Raw genomic sequence first — 22924 nt, forward strand, 5'->3', positions numbered from 1 at the left:
GGACTATAAAAAACAGTAAGAGGGTGACAGTAAAGGGTTGTGGTAGAGAAAGATAACTATGAACTGATTCAGAAGATGTTTTAGGGTGTGATAAATCCTGACCAGTGAGCTGCTCCTACAGTTGTACAATTTATATTTATATCATAGTTTTTCAATTTATATGCTGGGAAATATTACCACCTGTCGTTGTGTGTGAATTTGTTCTTGGCTTCAGTGGTATTAATATGAGCAGGTCCACATAAAATATTTTGACTAATTTATTAATGCCTTTACACACCCGTGTGCGCAAAGTCTATATGTCTATATTATTATATATATACACACACTCTTTGGTAATTCACATTTTCTGTTCCACTTAAAGTCTTAAGCATTTGGAACAGCATTTTATTTTTGTCCAGAAATGTCCCTTTAAGAATTCACAATCTCCTTGTGACAAGGAGATTCTGCTACTGGCCTAGATGTGCTGCTCATTAAAGCATAACTTAATTTAAAACTCATTAAATTAAACAGAAATTAAATCCTAATTAACGTCAACTCAGTTTAAATGGAAAACAGTGATCAGGGACTGTCAGTGATAATACTGCTATTCATTATATTGTGGCTTCTCTTTATCAGCTTTGACTGTGTATGAATGTACATGTATGCTTGTGCTCCTGCAGAGGGTCAGCTTCCTTTGTATGAGTGGAGAAAGAATCTGGAAGATGAAGAGCAGGCATCACTGCTTATCAAAACAGAAGCACTTCAGAGAGCCATGACACTCACGACACACCTGCAACTCAGTGCCCAGGTACAGCCAATCATGTTCCTTTATGTCAATTTCATGAGCAATATTACTACATACACAACAGAAATTTATAGTGCTGTCAAACGATTAATCATGATTAATCGCACCCAAAATAAACGTTTTTGTTTACATATGTGATTGTACTGTGTATATTTATTATGTATATATAAATACAAACACATGCATGTATATATTTAAGAAAAATATGTTACGTTTATACATTAAATATATTTATATATATATAATATAAATTATATATATAATATAAATTAATATTCATTTAAATATATACATGTAAAATACATGTAAATATTTTCAAAACATGCTGTATGTGTGTGTCTTTATATATAAATAATAAATATACACAGTACACATAGGCTACATATATTATGTAAACAAAAACACTTATTTTGGATGCGATTAATCACGATTAATCGTTTGACAGCACTATTTACAAATATTACAAAAGAATTACATTTAAAATAAAATTCAGTTCAGTTATATCAAAGAATCCTGAAAAAAAAGTTGTTTATATATATTTATTTATATATAATATTCTCAAAAAATGCACAGGAGAATGTTGTTTTGGTCAGTGTTAAAGTGTTCCAGTGTGAGTATGTGTGTGGTTGGACTTCATTTCCCTATCCCATCTGCTCCTCCTGGACGAATCAAACCCCGATGAGCCGAAACCTCCCCCCTTTCCCAGACCAGAGATCCATCAGCCAACCTGCCACTCAAGGCCTAGGGGGGGCTAGAAATGATCATGTTGCTGCATCTTCCTGTTTTCCTACTGCAATTTTTAATAACCCGAAGCATACGCTCACATTTCACGCCGTTCCCTCACACATAAACACATTTATTTCGAGTGAGATTTTAATAGGGTTACAAGGTTTATCGTAACTTGATTAAAAACCTTGTCGATTCAAGCCTCGCGCTACACATTAATGACCCTCAGTACGAATCAGGGTTAGACGGGACCTAGCAGGGTCCAGACTAATCTCGCCAGTGAGTCCCTAGGGGACTGAGAAGGTCTGCAAGAGTCAATTTGCTATTCCTCATCAAGCCTAACTCACCACACACACACATACACACTCTGGTCAGTTTGCTCAGGCCCAGCTGGTTCTCAGAGGGCACATGTCACAAATGACTAACGTATCCCATAATGCCATCTGCTTCCGATATCCCAGAAGGCCTCCAACCAATCAGAAACACATGGTCACCAAAGAAACACCTGACTGACATTAGAGGGCTTGCTGTTACCATGGTGATGAGCCCAGCTCGGATGAGTGCTTTAAACTCCACAACAAATTGTTTTAGTGGTTGCATGCATATGTGTGAGGTTTGTGTTTAAGAGTCAGTTTGGGATTGGACAAGATGCTTAGTAAGTGCCTTGATAGGTGTGTGCGTGAGGGTCTGGCTGGGCTATTGTGTCTGGATGTGCAAGAGCTACATTAATTGTCTCTCCTCTCCTCATTTTCCTGCTCAGCAGAGCGAAGAGAGAGAGAGACGGAGAGAAAGGGAGAGGGCAAAGGACAAGGGAGAGGAAGATTCAGAGGGGCATAAAGAGAAGACAAAGAAAACCAGAGGAGATTAGACAAAAAGTGAAAATAAGAAAAATGGGATCTCATTCTTTCTCTTAAATCTCATTACAGCAAAGCCGGAAAGTAGTAATTAAAATTAGCATGATGAGAAACTCAGTTTCTCAAATAGTGAGGATCCTTCATATCTATAAAATAGCTGCTGGATGAGAGATCCTGAAGGTCTGGCTGTGGGATTTGAAAGTATTTAAAAGGATAGTTTCCTCAAAAATGAACATTTTGTCATCATTTACCTACCCTCATGTAGTACCAAACCTGACTTTATGAGGAACACAAATGCTCTTTAGAAAATGTAAAAAGCATTCTTCAAAATATCTTGTTTTGTGTTCCTCAGAATTAAGAAAGTCTTACACGTTTGGAACAACATGAGAGTGAGTAAATGATGACAGAATGTTCATTATTTGGTGAACTGTTCCTTTAAGTGTTGCAGTTGTTCAAGTACTGAAGAGGTCAATGGAAACAGTCCCTCCACAAGGGATTTTCGGTGCTGTTTGTGACTGACAATAAACACATTGAGGGAGACAGCTGAATGTCACCCTGGCGCACCACTCTGACAGCAGCCTGGAGGAAATGATGTCATAAATTGAGGGAGGAGTCGTCATCCACTCTAGAATACAAGCTGAATTCATGTTATATTTCACACAGTATGTTGCTCACATGCAGTTACATGTTACTGTATTTCTCTTTAATGCTGGTGTTTTTCTGCTTGATTTATGAATTCATCAATGTGAGCATCAGTTACTTACAGTTGGTGGTCAGCATCATGCATCCTGAGAGGGGTGTGGTCAAGGAGGGCATTGCTTATTTCTGCAAGATTTTGTTGGCAAAAAAGGTCCGTTGTCTATTGTCAGTAGTGATGCAGTAGTGATGCATGAAGCACAGCTCACACAGAAGTCACTTTCAAAGCAAAGCTGTTGTAAAACAGTAATAATAGTATGCAGACATTCTACATTGAACATAGTCAAGGCCACAAGAACAAAGCCAATTCAATGGCAGCTATGTTTAAAAGTCAGCTTTTCACTAAATGTAGGTAATATTAAACAGGCATCTCACTGGAATAGCTGTAAGAGAGTGATGTATGTTAAGAGGACATTGTCAGAAGGTTTCTGTCTTTGGGTGTGGTCAATAATCTTTTAAACCAAGTCTCACAGAGTTTAACATTACAACATACACAATTAACATAAAAGAGAGAATGAGCAGATTATCTATTGTGATTCCACCCAGATGTGACAGGACTGACCGCAGTCAAGAAACTCACATTAAAGTGGAATTAGTTTTGTTTATACGGAGGAATGAAGAAGAAGTCTTTTCTGTTTAGCAGAAAGTAGTGTAAAGGGGATTTTTTAAATGAGTCCTTGGTCTTGGTTCACAATAAGTGCTCTTGAACGCCTTACACACACACACACACACACACACACAAATACCATTCTCCCACAACCCCACTATTCTGCCAACTCAGAGATGATTGAGGTGAAGAATTTCAGTGGGCACATTGGAACAACACATATGCTTTTTCCCTTCCTTTCACATGCGTACTTTCTAAAGTTTCTAAATTATTAGTAGTAGCTTATCATTAGTGAGTGACTATGTCAAGTTGATGTCTATATGACAGAAATGTACAGTAAAAATCATGCAGATAATCAAACAGACGGTGGGTGAACACTATTAACAGGCAATGTTGTAATCAAACGTACAGCAAAATTTGATAGTTTTGTATGTTGTTTCAGGGTTGGCACCATCTGAGTTGGATCCGGACTGAAGCTTGTGTAATTTCTAGTTACCTCGGGATGCCAATACCGTGGCAGAAACAGAGAAGCAAATAAGAGACAACATTAGCATAGCTGCTGTTCCAACCAAGAATTGCTATTCCAGAGTTTGGGAGCCAAATGTGAAAAAGGCCTCCTTTAGTGGACTTTGCTATCCTAAGTACTACCAAGAGTCCAGAGTTTAATGACCTTAGGGAGCGTAATAGAAGACTATAAGGTATGCAGGAGCTAAACCATTAAGGGCCTTAAAAGTATATATTAATATTTTATAACTGATGCAGAACTTAATATGTCTCACAAATACTTTGAATGTCTCAATGTTATCTCTTCTTCTTCATAGATGCAGGCTATTAATTCATACATTAAAAATAATAATAATAATAAAATAAAAATAAATGTTTGTGGGAGAAGTATAAAGTTACGAGATGAATGAGTGAGGATGAGTGTCACACTAGACATATTAAAACCTTAGAAGCTATATTACAGTCTCGACTGTGTATCACAGACACAATATTTTTCACAATAAGATAATGATATTTACCATATCTTACTCTTTAACCCTCACAGAGACCTGCTCACCTTATTAGATTTAAAGCAAAGTATCATTTGGCAGATGTACGAACCTTTCAAACACCAAAAAACACTTGAAATTCACACTTCAAAACACCCCACAAGTAGATTTTCTAAATGTTTTAAGATATTTAAGAGGACATTTTCAAAATGTGGCCTTCAGAAATGTAGACAAACCTGTACATGCACACTCAGAAAAATATGCATATCATGCAGTCGAATAGACCTTTAAAATAAATATGATATATAAATTAAATTAAAATAATATAGGCCTATCAAAGATGATATTGAAAAAAAAATTATTTGTGAACTGAAAAATGAATGAAAAAGCAAATTATTGGTAAAAAGTTAAAACTATTAAGAGTATTTTTTTTTACTTATTAAAAATAAAATAATCAAACACATGTTTTACTTATACATTCATTCATTCATTCCCTTTAAAATAAAGTTTTTAAATAAATACGTTTAATATGCAAATGGAACGTTCCTTTCGGTAGGTGCCCTCCTCTTTTCTTTCTCAGATGGTACAGTCCGTTTAAAGAGCCGCTCGAAGTCTCTAGTGCGTTGAACTCTCTCCACGAGAGCGCGCGGCAGAAAAAAGCGTTTAGTGAAGCACGCTGTTTTATTCTCTCTTTACAAACTCCGTCTCTCATTGTCTGTCTTTCTTTCTGACAGCCACCTCCGAACATTAGACAGTATGGGACTCTAAATATCTTTTCTCGCCTTGTGGATTTTGGGGGATTTCTACGTTTATAAAATAGAGGACACTGACAGAATGGGATTTTAGTGCGCTTATGATGCAGCAGGCGATATGACTCGCTCCGTGGGTTCCGTGAATTCTCCCCGCAGGCGAAGATCCGGAGAATGATGGACGAGAACAAGCAGCTCGCGCAGCGGATCGATGGCGCGATCCAGAGCGCGAAGCAGGACGTGGCGACCCTGCGCGCGGAGCTGACAGCCACCGGCCACAGACTGGCAGAACTCGGCGAGCTGGAAGAACCGGGCGAACCGCAGGAACACCAGCAGCAACAACAGAACCATCACGGTAAGGAACCGCACCTGAGTCTGTGACCGCTCATATCGCTTACCTGTGTGACCTTCGGGTGAATGGCAGAACAGATACAAACTCTCACTCTTCCTCCGATTAATTCTAGTGGGTTAATGTTAGTACGGCGACTTTTTTCTTCTTTTAGTTTCCACAGCTGGTGTTCCAGAACGGTTTTTGTGTGAACACATCAGAATGATTGTGTTAAGAAAAATAGTTTTTATATTCATCAGCATGTTTTAGATCAGTATCAGAGATCAACTTTTTGTTATTGTAAGACCTATTTCCCCCACTAAAATGTTTTTTTTTTTCTAACAACAATTAATTCAGTTTATTGAAATGGTACAGTGCCAAAATCCATATGTAGGTAATATTATGAAATGTTACATAACCAGTACCAAAAATTCACTGCAGTGCAAATCTAGCCCCAATGTTGTGAATAAATCTGCATTTTTCACACCTTTAGATCTTTCCCTTGCTTAAGGAAGACTATATCCACAAGAGAAACTGTTTTACTGACAACCCAAGTAATGTAATCGAGCACAGCTCGTGTTTCAGGAAATGGCCCTTCATTTTATTTTCCATTAATGCTGTCAGACTAAGTGTACCACACTATAGAGAGGCTCTCCTGCTGTTCAGTGTGCAGTTGTAGCCACCATTGATTGATTGGTCACTCTTGTGATTGTCTCTAAGCTGCGTGGTGTAGCTTGGGATGGCTTCTGTTTGAGTCTCTTGGGTGATCAGAGTGAGTCTCTGTTTCTGATCCACCTGCGCTCACTGGGTGGAGTGGACACCCTGGGTGGGTTTGGGTCATAACATTTAACAGATGCTTTTTATCCAAAGCAACCTACTGTATGCCAGAGCCGCCCTGGGGTTGTGTGCCTTGCTTAAGGGCACGATGATGAATCATGATTGTGATTTCCATAATTACTGAACAATCTCAGATAATTACTGATGAACTGGATGTGCCCTGAAGTGACAGTGAAGCTTTGCTTCACCTTAGAAACATGCTGCCATCAATTTACACTTCTATTCTTAGATAATCAAGGTTAGTCTATGTGTGTTTTTGATTAGCACAAATCTAACTTGCACTGTAAAAAAATTATACAGTCAAAACCTGTTAATTGACTAACTGTGTGTTGCTGTAAAACTGTAAATGGTTTTATATCACATGGAATTTTACTGTAAAATACTGTTAATTTTTTTTACAGTGTTCTCCTATTATAAGGCTACTTGATTGGTCATTTGTGGTGTTAATTTTGTATATTGATTTCTGAACTGTATATTTGACCCTTGTGTATGCCAAGACATTATTTTATATCTGTTTATTTATTTATTTGGTAAGTGGTCGTATAACAAGTGGGATAATGCAAAGTCAGTAGTTATTGCAAAACAAGCCCCTTCAGAATAAATATTAACAGGATTTTTAATTTGTGATGATTCCGGCTAACTGTGCATTATGCGTTACATTGCTGCTATATAATATAACTGCAGATGAATCCTGACACTCAGAGGATCACTGTGAGGCTCTTGCCCGCAGCTCTCTCTGATTTCATTCAGCACTTCATTGAGAGCTCAGCAGATTGCGATCTTGTGTCTAATGTCCCACATCCACTCCAGGAAAAGCACTTTTCGGCCTTGAGTTTGGCTTGCCAAGTCACTTGATGCAATTTATTTATGTGTTCATTTATGCATTTTGCAGGCACTTTTATCCAAAGCGGTTTAGAAAGTATTCAGGCTATATATTTTATCATTACATGTATTCCCAGGGAATCAAACCTATGACCTTGACGTTGCTAGCGCCAGTTAAGATACAGTATTTCAGTCTGTCCAAGCTGTTTTCAGCTAATCGGGGACTTTGTTGTTGCATTTTGCCACATGTCAGAATGCAGGATGTGTGTATTGACAAAATAATGACTTATCAAGATGGAAAATCACACGGACACATGCGCCCAGACATGGGCCTGTCGGTGTAAATGAGAACAGTGTTTATTTATCTCTTGGAAGAGAGAGTAGCAGTGCAGATGGCCCTACAAAGACCTGCTGCTAATGAATGAGACACTAAACGCATACAAATAAACACGAGCACACACACAGTCTTGTCTGCTTGTAGTTAATTTCCTGATTATGGCATTGTATCTACATTAACTATGGGTTTTTATGGGATTCTGAGTTATTTTATTTGCTTAAAGATGATGTTTATGTAGCGTTTCCACACTATAGCCAGAAGAGAATGGGTCTAAGTGCACTTGGCCATATATCTGACTTATGTGATATTGATGTTTGTAAATTGCCTTAATGGCTTGGCTGCATAATTGCTTTGATGTAACTGCTGTCAGCTGCCACACACACACAAAATCTGGCTATTTCTGTTTATGGGAGTTATACTTGCTTATATACGCTTGAGAATGAGCTAATTAGTTATGATAAATCACTAACTTGCGCTTCTTTTTAGTAAATCTTGAGAGACAATGGCAACAGAAGGTTGGCTCCATACAGGTGAGCTTGTGTTAATCTTAGATTATGTCATAGGGGCTGTTCAAGTTCCAATTCCCTGTCTATCTGTCTCTAGGCAGCAGTGTGGGTTGCTAGGCAATCTTCTCTCATTATGACATCACAAAGAGGAGGACTGATAATGCAGCTAAAAGCTTTTCTCCTTTCTCACCATATATGCTCAGACACACTCCACCTGATCAATGCTTTTAGTTTATCCTACTGACATTAATGAGCTATTAAGCGGGTCATTAGCTCTTCAGATTTCGATTATGTTGCGTTGTATATAAAGTGATTATATTTTCATAAGGGTGTTTGTCCATGTGCTTGTCTATCTATTATTAAAATGCAAAATACATCCAGTTGTTTGTTTCTCGGCAAGAGACAGGTGTTATGTATATGTATAGGAGTGTGCTGTGATGGGAGCTGGCTTAAAGCAGTCCTGATCCTGATCCCTCAGATGTGTGAACTGCCTGATTTAAATGCAAGGCAAAATATGAAACATCTCGACATATATCCACATCAAGCCTCTGGATTGAAGCAGTCAAGAGCTCAGCTCGCTCATAAAGACCATTTCCACACTCGGATCAAAAGGAATCACCATAATTTAAGATGCAAGGCTTTAAATGGCACTAAAGCAACATTAAAGGTCAGGCTAAATCACCACCATCAAGAGATGCATCCGAATGTAAACCAATTATTGGAAAATAAATAATGTAGCATTAAGACTGGTTCTATGCATCGTTTGCTGCTTGGGTTTTGAGATGTGGGCGTTGCACTCAAAATTGTATGAATATAACCTTGCAGAGGTGGGCTTTAAGTGGTCTAAATGATTAGAAATGTCCAGGAGTCAAATAAAAAATTAAACATGAAGAGATGAATTGTCCACAATAAATCTATAACATGCATTTAGAAAATAGAAAGAGCGAAATTTCATTTCATGCAGACTTTAACCTTTATTCTCTTGAATAATGCAGATTCATTATTTATTTTTTTTAAACTGATAATGGTGCCTTAATCTATCTTCTGATGATGTGGTGTCAGTCTCGTTGATGTTCACTCCCTCTTACCTCACCAATGATTGTGATTCACTTATTTTCACACCATAAAACAACAAAACACAGTCTGATAGTGTGCTTATGACAATATGACTGACTTGCTCTTCGTTTCTTTGAAAAGTCTGGTTCACTTGTTTTTTTTTTTACAGTCATTATTAAATAATCAGCCAAAAAATTGGTCCTTCCCTCCCACTATTGACACAACTGTGAGTGTTTTGTATTGCTTTTTGCTGTAGCTAGCTGTTTTGCTGATTTGCCACTCTTGAGACACAGGACAGTCATAGACCTTTGTGACGTTTCAGGCTGATTCATGATTTCAAAGGGCAGAATTGCTAGTGATATCATAATTAGTGGAAAAAAAAATTGGTCAGACAGATGAATCAATAACTGGTATTTGGCCATTTTGAGATGGCTGATCAAAATTTACAGTAAAGACATATTTATAATGTCATAAAAGATTTCTATTTCAAATAAATGCTCTTCTTTTGGAATTTCTATTTATCAAAGAATTCTGAAATGTGTATATATGTTATGGTTTCCACAAAAAGCAGCGCAACTTTTTTCAACATTGATAATAATGAGAAATGTTTGTGAATGAAACTTGTGAATGACGCATAATCATGATTTTCAATTATCATCATATTCATTATCGTTAAATATCAGTAAATAGCTACCCTGATATCGGCGTCAGCTATTCAAGAACTCATTTCGGTCAACGGCCACCTACAGTCTTAAAAATAAAGGTGCTTCAAAAGGTTCTTCAAGCCATGCCTTTCACTCAGAGGTTCTTTAAAGAACCATCTCTTCCTTACCTTTTTGTAATCTGAAGAACCTTCTTTCACCACAAAGAACCTTTTGTGAAACAGAAAAAAGGTTCTTCTATGTCATCGTGAAGCACCTTTTATTTTTAAGAGTGTAGAATATTATTGCTTATTGCTGGTTTGATATGAAGGATTTTAAACGTATCCACACACTGCATTATAGAACGCTTAGAATCTGTTGTTTTTAAAGATCAGTTTTGTGGAAGCTACAAAACTTGTGCTGCAATGCATTCTGTCGTAGGCATCCATTGAGCAATAAGAATCTCAGACATGCCGGTCCAATACCACATTTTTTCCCTCCATCCTTTTCTTTCTCTTCTTTCTCTCTCTATCCCTCTGTTTTCTCACTTTCTTTTTCCTTTATTTGAATTTTTTTTCTACAGGTACCCTCGTGCATGCTGAATTGATGAACGCTGTAATCATAAATCTTTACTGTTGTGTTGGTGATATGTTTGGCTATCTCCGTTCTGAAGGTGTTCAGGTCACCTGACAGCTGCACGTACTGCTGCTGCTCCAATGCCCTTGATTGAAGCTATTTACTCCTCAAGAGCATTACAGTTCATCTGATCTCTGTATGAGTCACTTTGCATGAACGTGTGTGGCTGTATTTAAACATAATAAATCATGAATGTACTCAAAATCCAAAAATAGCTTTTTTTTTCCACACCTGCCAAGGATGAATTAAGAATTTACCGGTCATGAATGTTTTTTTTTTTTTATGTGCCGTGAATCTTTATGTGGCATTACATTAACAGAAAAACATATTTTTGTGGGAAAAAAATGGATGGTTATACTGTTAACTTGCCATATCAGCTACGTTAAACCCTAAATGTAACCAATAGTGTTAACAAAAGCAAACATGAGATAAAAATGCATTTGGTGTGCCAGCATGCCATTTTAGTTTGTGCTTTTTTATTGTGACTCTTTTATCATGACGTGCCCCACATCACAAGTGTAAGTGTTGTGTTTGTTGTAGCAAATTTACTATGTCAAAAAATCCAAACATATATGATGCAAACATCAAAATTAATTAGTTTACAAATCATGCACTACACTCTATGGGCCAGGTTTACTAAACTGGGCAAATTAGCGCAAGAGCGCAATTCCAACACGGCGCCGATGGGCATGGAAATTTCTGCGGGTGATTTACTAACAATGCACAAATTAAAGAACACAGACGCAATATTTCATTTACATATCGACCAACACAATATACCAAGCACAGCACAAATTAGCGTAGTTGCGAATAAACAATAAAGAAATAAGCCACGGTACGCGGAAAAGAAAAGAGGCCAAAAAATGAAGGGTTGCAACAGTTTTGATAGACCTGGTATTGCGTAACTCCTAGATGTGGGTTCCCAAGTGGTCTTTTATTTCCTGAAGCAAATTAAAAATAACATAGCTTGGCAAACAATATATTCGGATAATGTGTTCTTTCCAAATAAATTAATAAGCTACGTGTGGAAAAATCCTCTCCCTTCGACCATATGCTCTCTGTTCTCTGCAGTGCATCTCCTAGCAACAAATTGTATCCATTTCAAGTGCAAAATAGTTTAAAACATGCTTTTTTGGGGCGTTAAATAATGGCGCAAATTCCAGAAATGTGACGAGCACAAACATTAGTAAATCTCGTTGCGTGATTCATTTGAATACACTACTCCCATAATTTTTGCATCTGAAAGGGAAACTCCTAGAAATGCATATTCAATAAGGTCAGGTGCAAAAATACCTGTGTCCACTCCTTTTCGGCGCTAATTCGTCACTGTACGTCTTTAGGAGAACCTGACAGTACTATTTTAACAGCAAAAGACAGTTTGTGCTGGCACAAGCTGTTAGTAAAACTGGCCCTAAAAATGCTGGGTTGGTTCAACCTGACTTTTGGTTAAATATGGGCTAACCCAACTGTCGGGTAAAATTTTTCAATTAAATATTTAACCCAAAAGTTGGGTTAGTCCATAATCAATCCAAAGTTGTGTTGGAACAACCCAGCATTTGTCAGAATGTATGGTAGGTGTTTTAAAGTCTTAACTTAATTTTGTGCAAGGAACCAAGTAAAAATAAGATTTTATTAATCGATAATCTGCGCAGATGCGCCTGTAATCATAATTTAAAAAAAACAAATAAGCTGTTTGTGTTTTACTGCCATTAGTGTCCATTTCCAATGGAAACTGCAGTGAATAGGTTTTTGGAGTTTAGCAAAAAATGTTGCATATTTTGCCAATGAGTTGATTGACCAGATTTCCAGGTTGATTACCAGCTGGTTGAAATTGTTTCTCTTTTGATTTAATGAAGAGAATAGATCCAAGAAAGGCAGACTAACAGTCTAACACTTCGATATTTATGTGCAGCTCCTAATAAATCAACTGGCCTCAAAGTGTTTTTTTTTTTTTTCCACTTGCAATCATTGCTTGTCGAGTGTTAATTTTGAATCCCTTATGCAGCACATCCATAAGCTGACTTCTCATTTATCACAGTTACAGTATAACACATTGGGTTGAATCTCTGTGAAAGTGTGTATGTGGGAGAGGCTGTAAAGGGGCAGTCTGCGCAACCTTTGCACAGCATAGCTTTAAACTTCTCAATGAACTCACTTCACACACACACACACACACACACACACTTCAAAGAGTGTCATATTCCACCTGCTCTGTTAGTATGGAAGATCTAGAGGAGCTGACAGGACAGTTTTGCCTCTCGCTCTCTCTCTCTTTTACTTCTGTAGGGATACAAAACAGGAAAAAAGTGAGTAGCTTCTTTTTCTGTGAGAAAGAGCAAATGCATTTGTTGTTATTCACACTGTGACAGCCATTAACCCATGGAGCATGTGAGTTTTGCTCTTTGGTATGTAATCTGATGAGCCAAATTTGAATGTGCAGCCATATTTAAAGGTTTATGTGTCTTGTGATAGGGTTTCAGTTCAGTTTTTTGCTTTGTTGTAAAAGAATGCAGCTGTGGTTGTTTTATAGTATGTAGCATAGTACTTTGGGTTCCAGTTTTTAGCATTTATGTGTGATAATTTTGAATATTACATTTGTGGATTGTTTTTAAAAGAGTATCATCACAGTATGTTAAGAAGTAGATCATAAACGTTTTGTGTTAATGTTTGAGTTGTGAGGGTGCAGTTTGTATGTGTTGGTGTTTGCCAGTGTTCACTATAATGTTAAACACAGATGTCGAGAGCGAGCTTATATCTGTTTACTGTTTGGCATCAGAACGACTGGATGGAGTTACCAGCCAGAAAGAGAGAGAGAGAGAGAAAGTGTGTGTGTGTGTGTGTGTGCGCGTGTGTGTATTTGCTATTTGCAGCACTCAAAGATGATATGCTTCTGAAATAAACCATGTACCCTGCCTACCAATGAGGTTTGGGAGGTTACAGCTAGATGTCAAATTCTGTCTGGACAAACTGGAATTTTTTGGTAAGTTTTATGTGCATTTTGGATCACAGATATTATACTCTGCAGTTATAGACTTTAACTCAAACTTTCCAATATTTAGGCTGTTAAACCAGAGGTGTTTATCATTGCTGTGCCATCTGGACATTATTGTACTGGGATTCATGATGGAAAAAGCTCCGCACATGCATGCGTACTGATCAAGGAGAAGATTTAGGCAGGCATAGTTGTGGCATTAAAGCTAGGAGGTTAAAAAGGCTAAAGGTTTTATTAAAAGCACTGACAGTTTTCACGGTGGTCTCTCTACACTTTAAAATCAGCAGCGCATTCAAATTCAGAACATAGCAGCTTGATGAAGGCCTGAAGAGACGCCTGTGAGAGCAACATTGATCGCTTGTCATTCAGGGAATGTACAAGGCCATCAGCACAGCTTCAGCTGATCGCTTTAAACGGATCTCTCTTTCAGTGTTATTAACTTATTTGTGCATTATAATTCATGCATTTTCTTGGAAAAGTAGGAGCTCCGTGTTTCTACATTTGTTATCTTGCCATATGTGGTGAAAAACTGTAAATGGTTTAACATTGAATTATATGTAAGCTCACTATAAAATACTGACACATTTATGGGTTTTGTGTGTAAAAACAGTAAGAATTACTGTAAAATGTATGGTGAAAACAGGGCAAAAGGGCATTCTCAGAAGTCCCGGTTTGACGCATAACAGTTTATTTTATATAAATGGGCCTAATTTTGTTTTGAAGTCTTTATCAATAATGTACATTAGGGCGTTTTGTGACATATTGCATTATTTTAGGGCCATGTTTTGGTGTTTAGTCTGTAGCCCTATTCAGACGGTAATCTTTTCTCATGTGCTCATCTGTAAAAAAATAAATTTACAGTGAGAACTCGTGGATTCGAATGGCAGTTTATTCACAGTGGAGAAGCGAGTTCTGTGATCCTACGGACATGGGAGCGTGCTGCTCATGTGGCCAGTTACATGATTGTCTGCTGAAAATAAAATGAATTTTATTTATAAATTTATTCTTATTTTTGTGTAAAATATATATTAAATAATACTTATGTAAAATGTATTCTTATTATTCAAAGCATATTTTAAGATATATAACCCTACTTGTTATTATTTGATTATTTAATCTCCTTTTTAAAAATAGAAAAATAGACGCTATAGTTGTGTATAATTAGACGTGATATAGTTATGTATATTACTGTATATAACACACATTTTTAAGTGTATTGCATACATCCTGCTGCCATAATAAAGACCCATTTCAAATGTTTACATGCTTTTCTTCTCTTTCTGCTTCCATTCGATGTGGTGGAGCAGTTATGAAATATTGTTCATGTAAATACTTTCCAGAATTTCAGAAATAAATATACATGCAAATTACAGCGAAGTACAACAGTTACCATACGGTGTTTGGCAGTGATTTAAACATTGAATTTTGAAACGATTTCTTCTTGTAAACTCAGAGATGTGGATTCAGACGGCAATTAAATTACTACACGACCTTGGTGTTTGTCAAAAAATGGTAGCTAATTTGGTTTGCGTAGGTGGTGAGAGATAAACACCGACATTCTGGATTCGGACGGCAATAAAATCACAGACTACCCCCTGTAAATGGTGAAAATAACTTATGTACCGTCTGAATAGGGCTTTTGTGTGTATTACCCTGTCCACCATATAAGAGTATTGGCCATGTTTTAGGCCAATTCCAGTGACCTCTAATTCATTATATTATGGATTTTTATTTTACCACATGTATTTGGAAGTTATTAGTACATTTTGAGGTAAAAAGCACATTTTAGTAGTTCAAATAGACTGGTATGTATATAAACATTAAGATGTTTGTAAAATATACATAAATCTACATTTATATATATATATATATATATATATATATATATATATATATATATATATATATATATATATATATATATATATATATATATATATATTAACTTACATAAAAATACAATAGCTGAAAAATTGTCATCATATTGATGGTGAATTTCTAGAATACATAGTTGCTGGGTTTTTTTTAAGGGTCATTGGATGCCCATTTTACACAAGTTGATATGATTCTTTAGGGTCTTAATGAAAGGTCTGTAACATACTGTGGTTAAATTGTCTCAATGGTAGTGTAAAAAACACCTAATTTACCCTGTCAAAATCAGCTCTGTCTTCAGCACGCTGTTCTAGTCCGTGTTTCTTTAAATGCTAGTGAGCTCTGCTGACCTCGCCCCTCTCTTCGGTGGAGTGATGAGCAGACCATGTGTAGATTCCCTATTCGACTGCTCCAGATATGTTGACGCGTCAGCCATCTCGCATTCACCATAATAATCAATGAATATTCAAAGATATACAAGCGCATAACTTGCTGTTGTAGATGCACACAGTCAGTTCGCTCAAAGATTCGCAGACTGTTCCAAAAATGGCAGATGGCTTGCGTATCGCGGCCCATAGAAACAGTCGATAATGAGGCATCTAGGTATATATATCTATGGAGGATACTACTAAACTTCAGCTGCAAAACTGGCTAACTTGCACAGTATTAGGAAAGGTGATTTGCAAAGATTCATAAAAACCTTTATACTCACTTCTTCTGTAGATAAAGCTGGATCACGAATGATTCGGGCGAGCATAGATGCATTTATGTAGATCGGAGATCGGCGCATTCCCTTCAAAATGAAAGTAACGTTAATCTTCTGCGTCTTCAGCAGCTCAGACGTCAGGACTAAATGACGACTGCTATATTCATTATTACATCCAACAACTACACACTTAAATCGCTTAATCAGAGGCATCTTGTCTTCCGGAGGTGGACAGCTCTCAGCTCACTCAGGGTGGGTCTAAGGTAAGAAGGTCTTGTCCAGGAACCACAGAACAGCCTGATTTAAGAAAGAGAATTTTAAAATAGGGATTTTAAAAAAAAAACACTGGGTGGATTTTTATCATTATAGGATAGATGTGTACCCGCACTTCCAACACATATTTTTGTTCAAACAACTTGTAAAGTGAATTTTGCATCCGATGACCCCTTTAATACCATAACAGGGCATTTTTTAATTGTGAATCAGTTGCTGTTTCAATTGACGTAACCTGGAAAAGTATTTTGCACCACTAGTGTCTCCTATTTCCAAACTTTGATGACCTTCTGCCTGAAATGGGTATATGAGTTTTGGGCGCTGTTACCTTGGCATCAGTTGCTTAGCAACCCCTGGTCATGTCCTGACTTGGCTCCAGACTTTCTGTCAAGGAGACAGTTCTGACCCCTGAATAAGACATTTCAAACTTCATATCATCATGGAGCACACAAAAGCAATGTAAAATCTGGTTGGTAAACCGATTGTATTAATTTAACCTCTCTCTAGTCATCCCAGTTGATTCCCATGATTTACCATCTGAATTCATGTGCTTGAGAGGATGCCTTTTCAAGGATTTACAAGAACACCAGGAACAAATCGGTTCATATTCTGTATTTAAAATGCCTTAGCTGTGTTTGAAGTTTTAACAAAGACATTTTTCTTCTGCTGCATTTTGTTCTTAGTTAGAAATGTCATTCCTCCCCCTCACTCTCTTTTATCTTGTTTTTGTCTCTCTGTCTGGGAAACAACACATTTCATCCATTCAACATCGATCTGTTAAACTCAGCATGCAAGAGAGACCCAGAGGCAGGACACATTTTTCACTCGAATTGCATTGCTGAGAACATAATTTGTACCAAAAACATTGTATTAAATTATAAAAAGAAGCATTTTTCCCCTAGTGGTCTCAGACTTTGACCCCACTCGGTCTGCTATAATGAAGAGAAAACTCAAAGAGAGAATGATAAAAAAGGAAACATCTTAGCACTTTAGTGATTTTATGTCGCTCACAATCACAAAATCAATATTTTTCAAGTGCTCGTGTACATGTGTATAAGTGTTTTAAGAAGGATCTTATCACACTCATCTGAAGGATGTTGATCTTTGACGCTGTGGCACCTGCTGAACAGGATCTCCGTCGGTGCTGAAATTAAAATTGAGTGATTGGTGATCAGAGGACACAAGAGAAAACATCTTCAGAGAGAGGGAGAGAATAAAGCCGGTGATTTAGTGTTATAAGATTACGCTCCCTTTAATTAGGTAAAGAAGCTTTCTAAGCATTGAAATCTATCCAGAAGGCGTTATAAGAAGCATCCAGTGGCTGAGCCTCTATTCTGGCATTGATTTGTGTGTTAAATGCTTCCAGTTTCTTCTGTAGTGAGTGGTGTGATATTTCAGCCGGATCAGAGGTGGGATATACTGCTGCTGCTGCTGCTACCAGAGGTCATTCAAGCTGAACTCTAGACATTTATTTCACTAAAATGTGAATTTCCAACCATATGGAGTGATCGTGATGAAACCAGAAGAGTGAAAACTGCTCAAACACATAATGTTCATAAATTCTAATGTTATCTGTCTGTGTGTTTCTCTTTCAGATGCACCGGTGCAAAGACAGAAAGCTTTGACAGAGTTTGGTCAAAAAGGTGACGTTGTTCTTCAGGAGACGTCATTAGATAAAGGTAAGAATAGCGTACATGCTGAAAAGCATGTAAGGGAAGTCCAGATAAACACAAATACCCTAAAATGCACCACTGACTAGTGGAATGAAAGTGTGTGTGTGTGTGTGTCAGATTGAAAATCAAAGTGATCTATGAGGTTTCGCCTGAGAGGTAGAGAGTGGAGAATTTTCCTGAGCCGGAAGATGAACGAACACATACACACACATACATACACACACACCCAACATCAGGCTGCACATTTAAAGGGACAGAGGCTTTTGCAAAATCATAAGCTCCAATCTGATTGCTTGGCTTTGTCTGGGAATTGGGATGCACATTTTTTACAATACTGTTCAGTAAGATACACCAAGGCTGCATTTGTTTGATCAAAAACACAGTAAAAACAGTAATTTTGTGAAATATTATTTTGATTTAAAATAACTGTTCTATTTTAATATATTTTAAAATGTAATTTATTCCCTGTAATGATGAAGCTGATTAATAGTCTTCAGTGATCCTTCAGAAATCATTCTAATATGTTGATTTGGCATATTTCTTCATCTTCATCTTAATAATAATAATAATAATAATAAGTTTGAAAACAGGTGTGCTTATTAAGGTTAAAACTGTTAGATTTTCTCAGAATTCTTTGATAAATAGTAAGTTCAGAAAGTTTTAAAGAACAGCATTTCTTTTAAAATAAAAAAAACCAAACTTTTGAAAGGTAGTGCATATTTATTAGGAAAATTCTTTACTTGTTACCTCTTCGTAGCAAAGTGTGCTTCTGCAAAAGAACTGGTTACTGGAATTGTGAGCTATGAGATTTTGTAGTAATTTCATCATTGTCTATACAACTTTTATGAGAACTGCTGTGCATTTGAATGAGCTGCCAGTTTGTTTTCTTGGGAGCTTGTTTGTTTGTTTTTTGAAGGGGTTGGAGGGAATTTTTGCCTTTATTTTTACATGGCAGTGGAAAGTACATGACATGACCCAGATTGAGCCTGATTCCCTGTGAGCCGACTACTCTTCTTCATCCTGAGCACGGCACAGCTCTGATGCCTTATTATTGTGTTTTTTCAGCTTTACGGCATGTAAAATCAACTAAAAAGTGTGGTTGATGACTGTATGCCTATTTAAATGGTTCTTGGCCAGAATGAGATTCAATGTGGACCAAGCATTATGCTAGTGGTCCAGTCTGGCTATGCAAGACTGCACACGTTCACTCTCTACTGAACATGGCAGCAGCCCTTCATCCTCTTTGCTATTAGTTATTTTTCTTTTTCTATCATACAGGGAGAATAAAGAGAGATGGAGTGGTAGAGAGACTCTACCGTATTATCTTACAATGTTTTCTTGGCCTGACTGCAGGTTGACTCTTGGAGGCTCATTTGATTCAGGATCTCTGATCACTGGCTTTTATGAATCAAGGGTTATAAATTATGAATCAGTTGATTTATCATCTCCACAGAGGGAATGGCTGTGCCTGTAGTTCTTAAACAAACCTCTCCTCTTTTATAACTCGTTTATTCTCTACGTTTTTTTCCATTTGGTTCATGTTATCAACTTATGTTGGCACCTGTGAGTTTGTTTATTATACTTCATATAGTGTAAATGCTGCTGCTTCTGTGACTCGAAGACTAGAATAATAACTGTCAGAAGGTGATACCAGCCTGCATTTGTTTGTCTTTGGCTATGGTGTGCTTGGCACAGCAGTTAGCCACACTTTACATTCCTTTGTGCAAGTGGGATTGTATGTTTGTATGTGTGTGTGAACACTGTTGACAGGTGTAATGTGTGTGTGTGTGTGTGTGTGTGTGTTGACAAACCATCCTGAGGGATCTGTGTTGAAAAGCAGCACAGCTGCAATCAGGCACACAGATTTTGTGTGTGTATCAGTTTTGGTTTGTGAATACCTGAGTGAATGTGAATCTTGTGTGTACATGTGACCAAGTGAGCTTTACAGCTTTTGGGGTATTTCATGGCCAAAAATGCAGTTTGGGACTGGGTCCTTTGCACACTTTTTTAAGAGACAGCCCTTTGTACAGGCAGCTCAACTGATACAGAATGATGCTGCCAACACCAAGGTCAGGGGTTCGATTCCCTGTGAAGGTACAAACTGGAAAAACTACTACAAACCTGCCTGCCTTTTTTGGAAAGAAAAATGTATAAACTAGCATTTGGGTTCAGTAAGATTTATAAAGAAATGTATTGTTTTATTCAGTAAGAATACATTAAATTGATCCATTGATTTTTATCATTGATAATAAAAATGTCTTGTAGCAATATTTCACAATATTGCCATTTTTACTGTATTGTTGATTGAAAAAAAAATGTAGCTGTGGTGAGCCTAGGAGACTTCTTTGAAATGCACACGCACACACACACACACACACACACACACACACACACACACACACACACTTACAGACCCTTAACTGTTAAATGGTAGCGTGTGCAAAAAAAGCAACTGTACAATTATTAGGCTTATGATGTTAAGTATAATAATAATGAATTTATTTAAAAATAGTTTGTTACAGGGACGATTGTAACACATGTAAAAATTATATGAACCCACTGTATCTCCATTAAGAACACACATTAAATTAACTTTTTTTTATAGCTTTGATAATTTAAGATTACTCATTAGACACCATTTTTAGTTGTTTCAGCTGTTGGGCATATATGTGTTTACATTATAATTATCTGATGTGTGATAAATCTGTTTTTACTATAATATAGAGGTTCAACTAAAAATTCAGATGGAAAAATTGGGTCTTAAAGGATTAGTTAACTTTTAAAAAAACTTTTGCTGATAATTTACTCACCCCCATGTCATCCAAGATGTCCATGTCTTTCTTTCTTCAGTCGAAAAGAAATTAAGGTTTTTGATGAAAACATTTCTCCATATAATGGACTTCATTGGGACCCAAACGGTTCAAGGTCCAAATGACAGTTTCAGTGCAGCTTCAAAGGGCTTTTAACGATACCAGACGATGAATAAGGGTCTTATCTAGCGAAACAATCGGTCATTTCAAAAATAAATAAAGTTTAAGTTTTATAAGCACAAATGCTCGCCTTGCTCTGTTCTGTGATGCGCGTTCATGACGTCACGTAATACGCAATTACGTGGAAAAGGTCACGGTTGAGGTAGGCGGAAGTACCGAGTCAGTAGGCTTTTTAATATTAAAACACCCAGGAAACGCACAAATGGGCATTTTAAACGATAAACTGACACAAAGACATTTGAATATGTGTATATGGTCCTCCTTTCGCACATTTGTAAACACTGACTCGGTACTTCCGCCTAAGTCAACCGTGACCTTTTCAACGTAATTGCGTATTACGTGACGTCACGAACGCGCATCACAGAACAGAGCAAGGCGAGCATTTGTGCTTATAAAACTTAAACTTTATTTATTTTTGAAATGACCGATCGTTTCGCTAGATAAGACCCTTATTCATCGTCTGGTATCGTTTAAAGCCCTTTGAAGCTGCACTGAAACTGTCATTTGGACCTTGAACCGTTTGGGTCCCAATGAAGTCCATTATATGGAGAAATGTTTTCATCAAAAACCTTAATTTCTTTTGGACTGAAGAAAGAAAGACATGGACATCTTGGATGACATGGGGGTGAGTAAATTATCAGCAAAAGTTTTTTTAAAAGTGAACTAATCCTTTAAGGTTTAAATATTACAAAAAGTGTTTTAATATTATTTTGAATTATTTTAATATTATTTTTAATTGAAAAGACTACAGAAGAGAAATACTGTAACACTTTAAAATAAGGTTCAATTTGTCAACAGTTTTTAACTTACATTAGTTAACATGAACTGATGAACATTTATTAATCTTATACACTATTAAAATCAAAAGTTTTATCTAATAATATTATTTAATGGACTTGAGATAAAATAAGCTAACAATTTCTCATTGTTAGTTAATGCATTAACTAACTTTAATTAATGGGATATAATTGTAAAGTGATACTGAATTATTATTTGACTTTTTGTGTGTGTGTGTGTATTTCAGCAACTGTATTTATTATAAAATTTCTCACAGTGAAACACTTGCAGATCTTTTTCCCGGGCAAAAAAAGTGATGCTTGACAGCATGTGCTGTGTAAGTGTCAACTTTCCATTTAGTCTGTTGCAGTGAATCGACACACACACACACACACACACACACAAATGGAGATACTTGAATCTAAACTTATTGAGAAAAACAACTGAATGAAGACAGATTGCAATACCAGGAGTTTCCTGTAGATTATTCTGAGAACTGTGTTTTAGTTGTTGATTGTTAACTTAAGTGTGTGTGTGTGTGTGTGTGTGTGTGTGTGTGTGTGTGTGTGGTTTCCTCTTACCGGAATCTGGCAAGTGAGAGTGCTGTGTGTATGGATGTGTTTGAAAAGAGTGTCATTACCTGCTTGAAATTCTGCACCTTGACCCTAGATCCTTCCTTTCCGTTTGCCTTGAGTGTGTGTGTGGTGTCAGTTGTAGCTCCTCCTTTTTAAGCGTTTAAAAGAGGGAGGTCTGAGGACAGTTAATATCTGTAAACCAGTGGGAGCCACTCCTGGCAGGTGAAGAGGGAGATTGAGCTTTTGAATTTGGCGTGCTGTTGGATTCAGTGCAGGAGATGATAGCTGAGGTTCTTTTATTCTGAAGCATTTGACTTGGTGTAGATGACAGTGAGGGATGAGCGGTGAATGCGGGTGAGTAAACGACTGATCGTGAGCATTTCCCCTCAGGCTAGAGAGTAACAGAGAGCAGCAAAAGTTTCTTTGTATGTGCATGACTGGTTTCACTGGGAGAGGGTTCATGTGTGTGTTCAGATGATGTATAGGCCGATGTGA

At 37.1% G+C, this 22924-nt stretch overlaps 1 protein-coding gene across 4 annotated transcripts in view; it reads left to right on the plus strand.

Annotated features, from left to right (window-relative positions):
* The first annotated feature begins 5276 nt into the window (after window positions 1–5276).
* LOC306848170 (kazrin-A) overlaps window positions 5277–22924 on the plus strand; it is a 39033-nt gene continuing 21385 nt past the window's right edge. The window contains exons 1-2 of one of the 4 annotated variants that reach the window (XM_079382552.1): window positions 5277–5763; window positions 18010–18093. In XM_079382552.1, the coding sequence (XP_079238678.1) occupies window positions 5583–5763; window positions 18010–18093 (265 nt within the window). In that variant the 5' untranslated portion in view covers window positions 5277–5582. Of the gene's footprint in view, window positions 5764–12793; window positions 12878–13488; window positions 13552–18009; window positions 18094–22924 lie in introns of those variants that run through there. The other 3 variants (XM_079382553.1, XM_079382555.1, XM_079382554.1) reach the window with 3 other exon arrangements.

This window comes from Barbus barbus, assembly GCF_936440315.1.
Source record: "Barbus barbus genome assembly, chromosome: 28".
Lineage (NCBI taxonomy): Eukaryota > Metazoa > Chordata > Actinopteri > Cypriniformes > Cyprinidae > Barbus > Barbus barbus.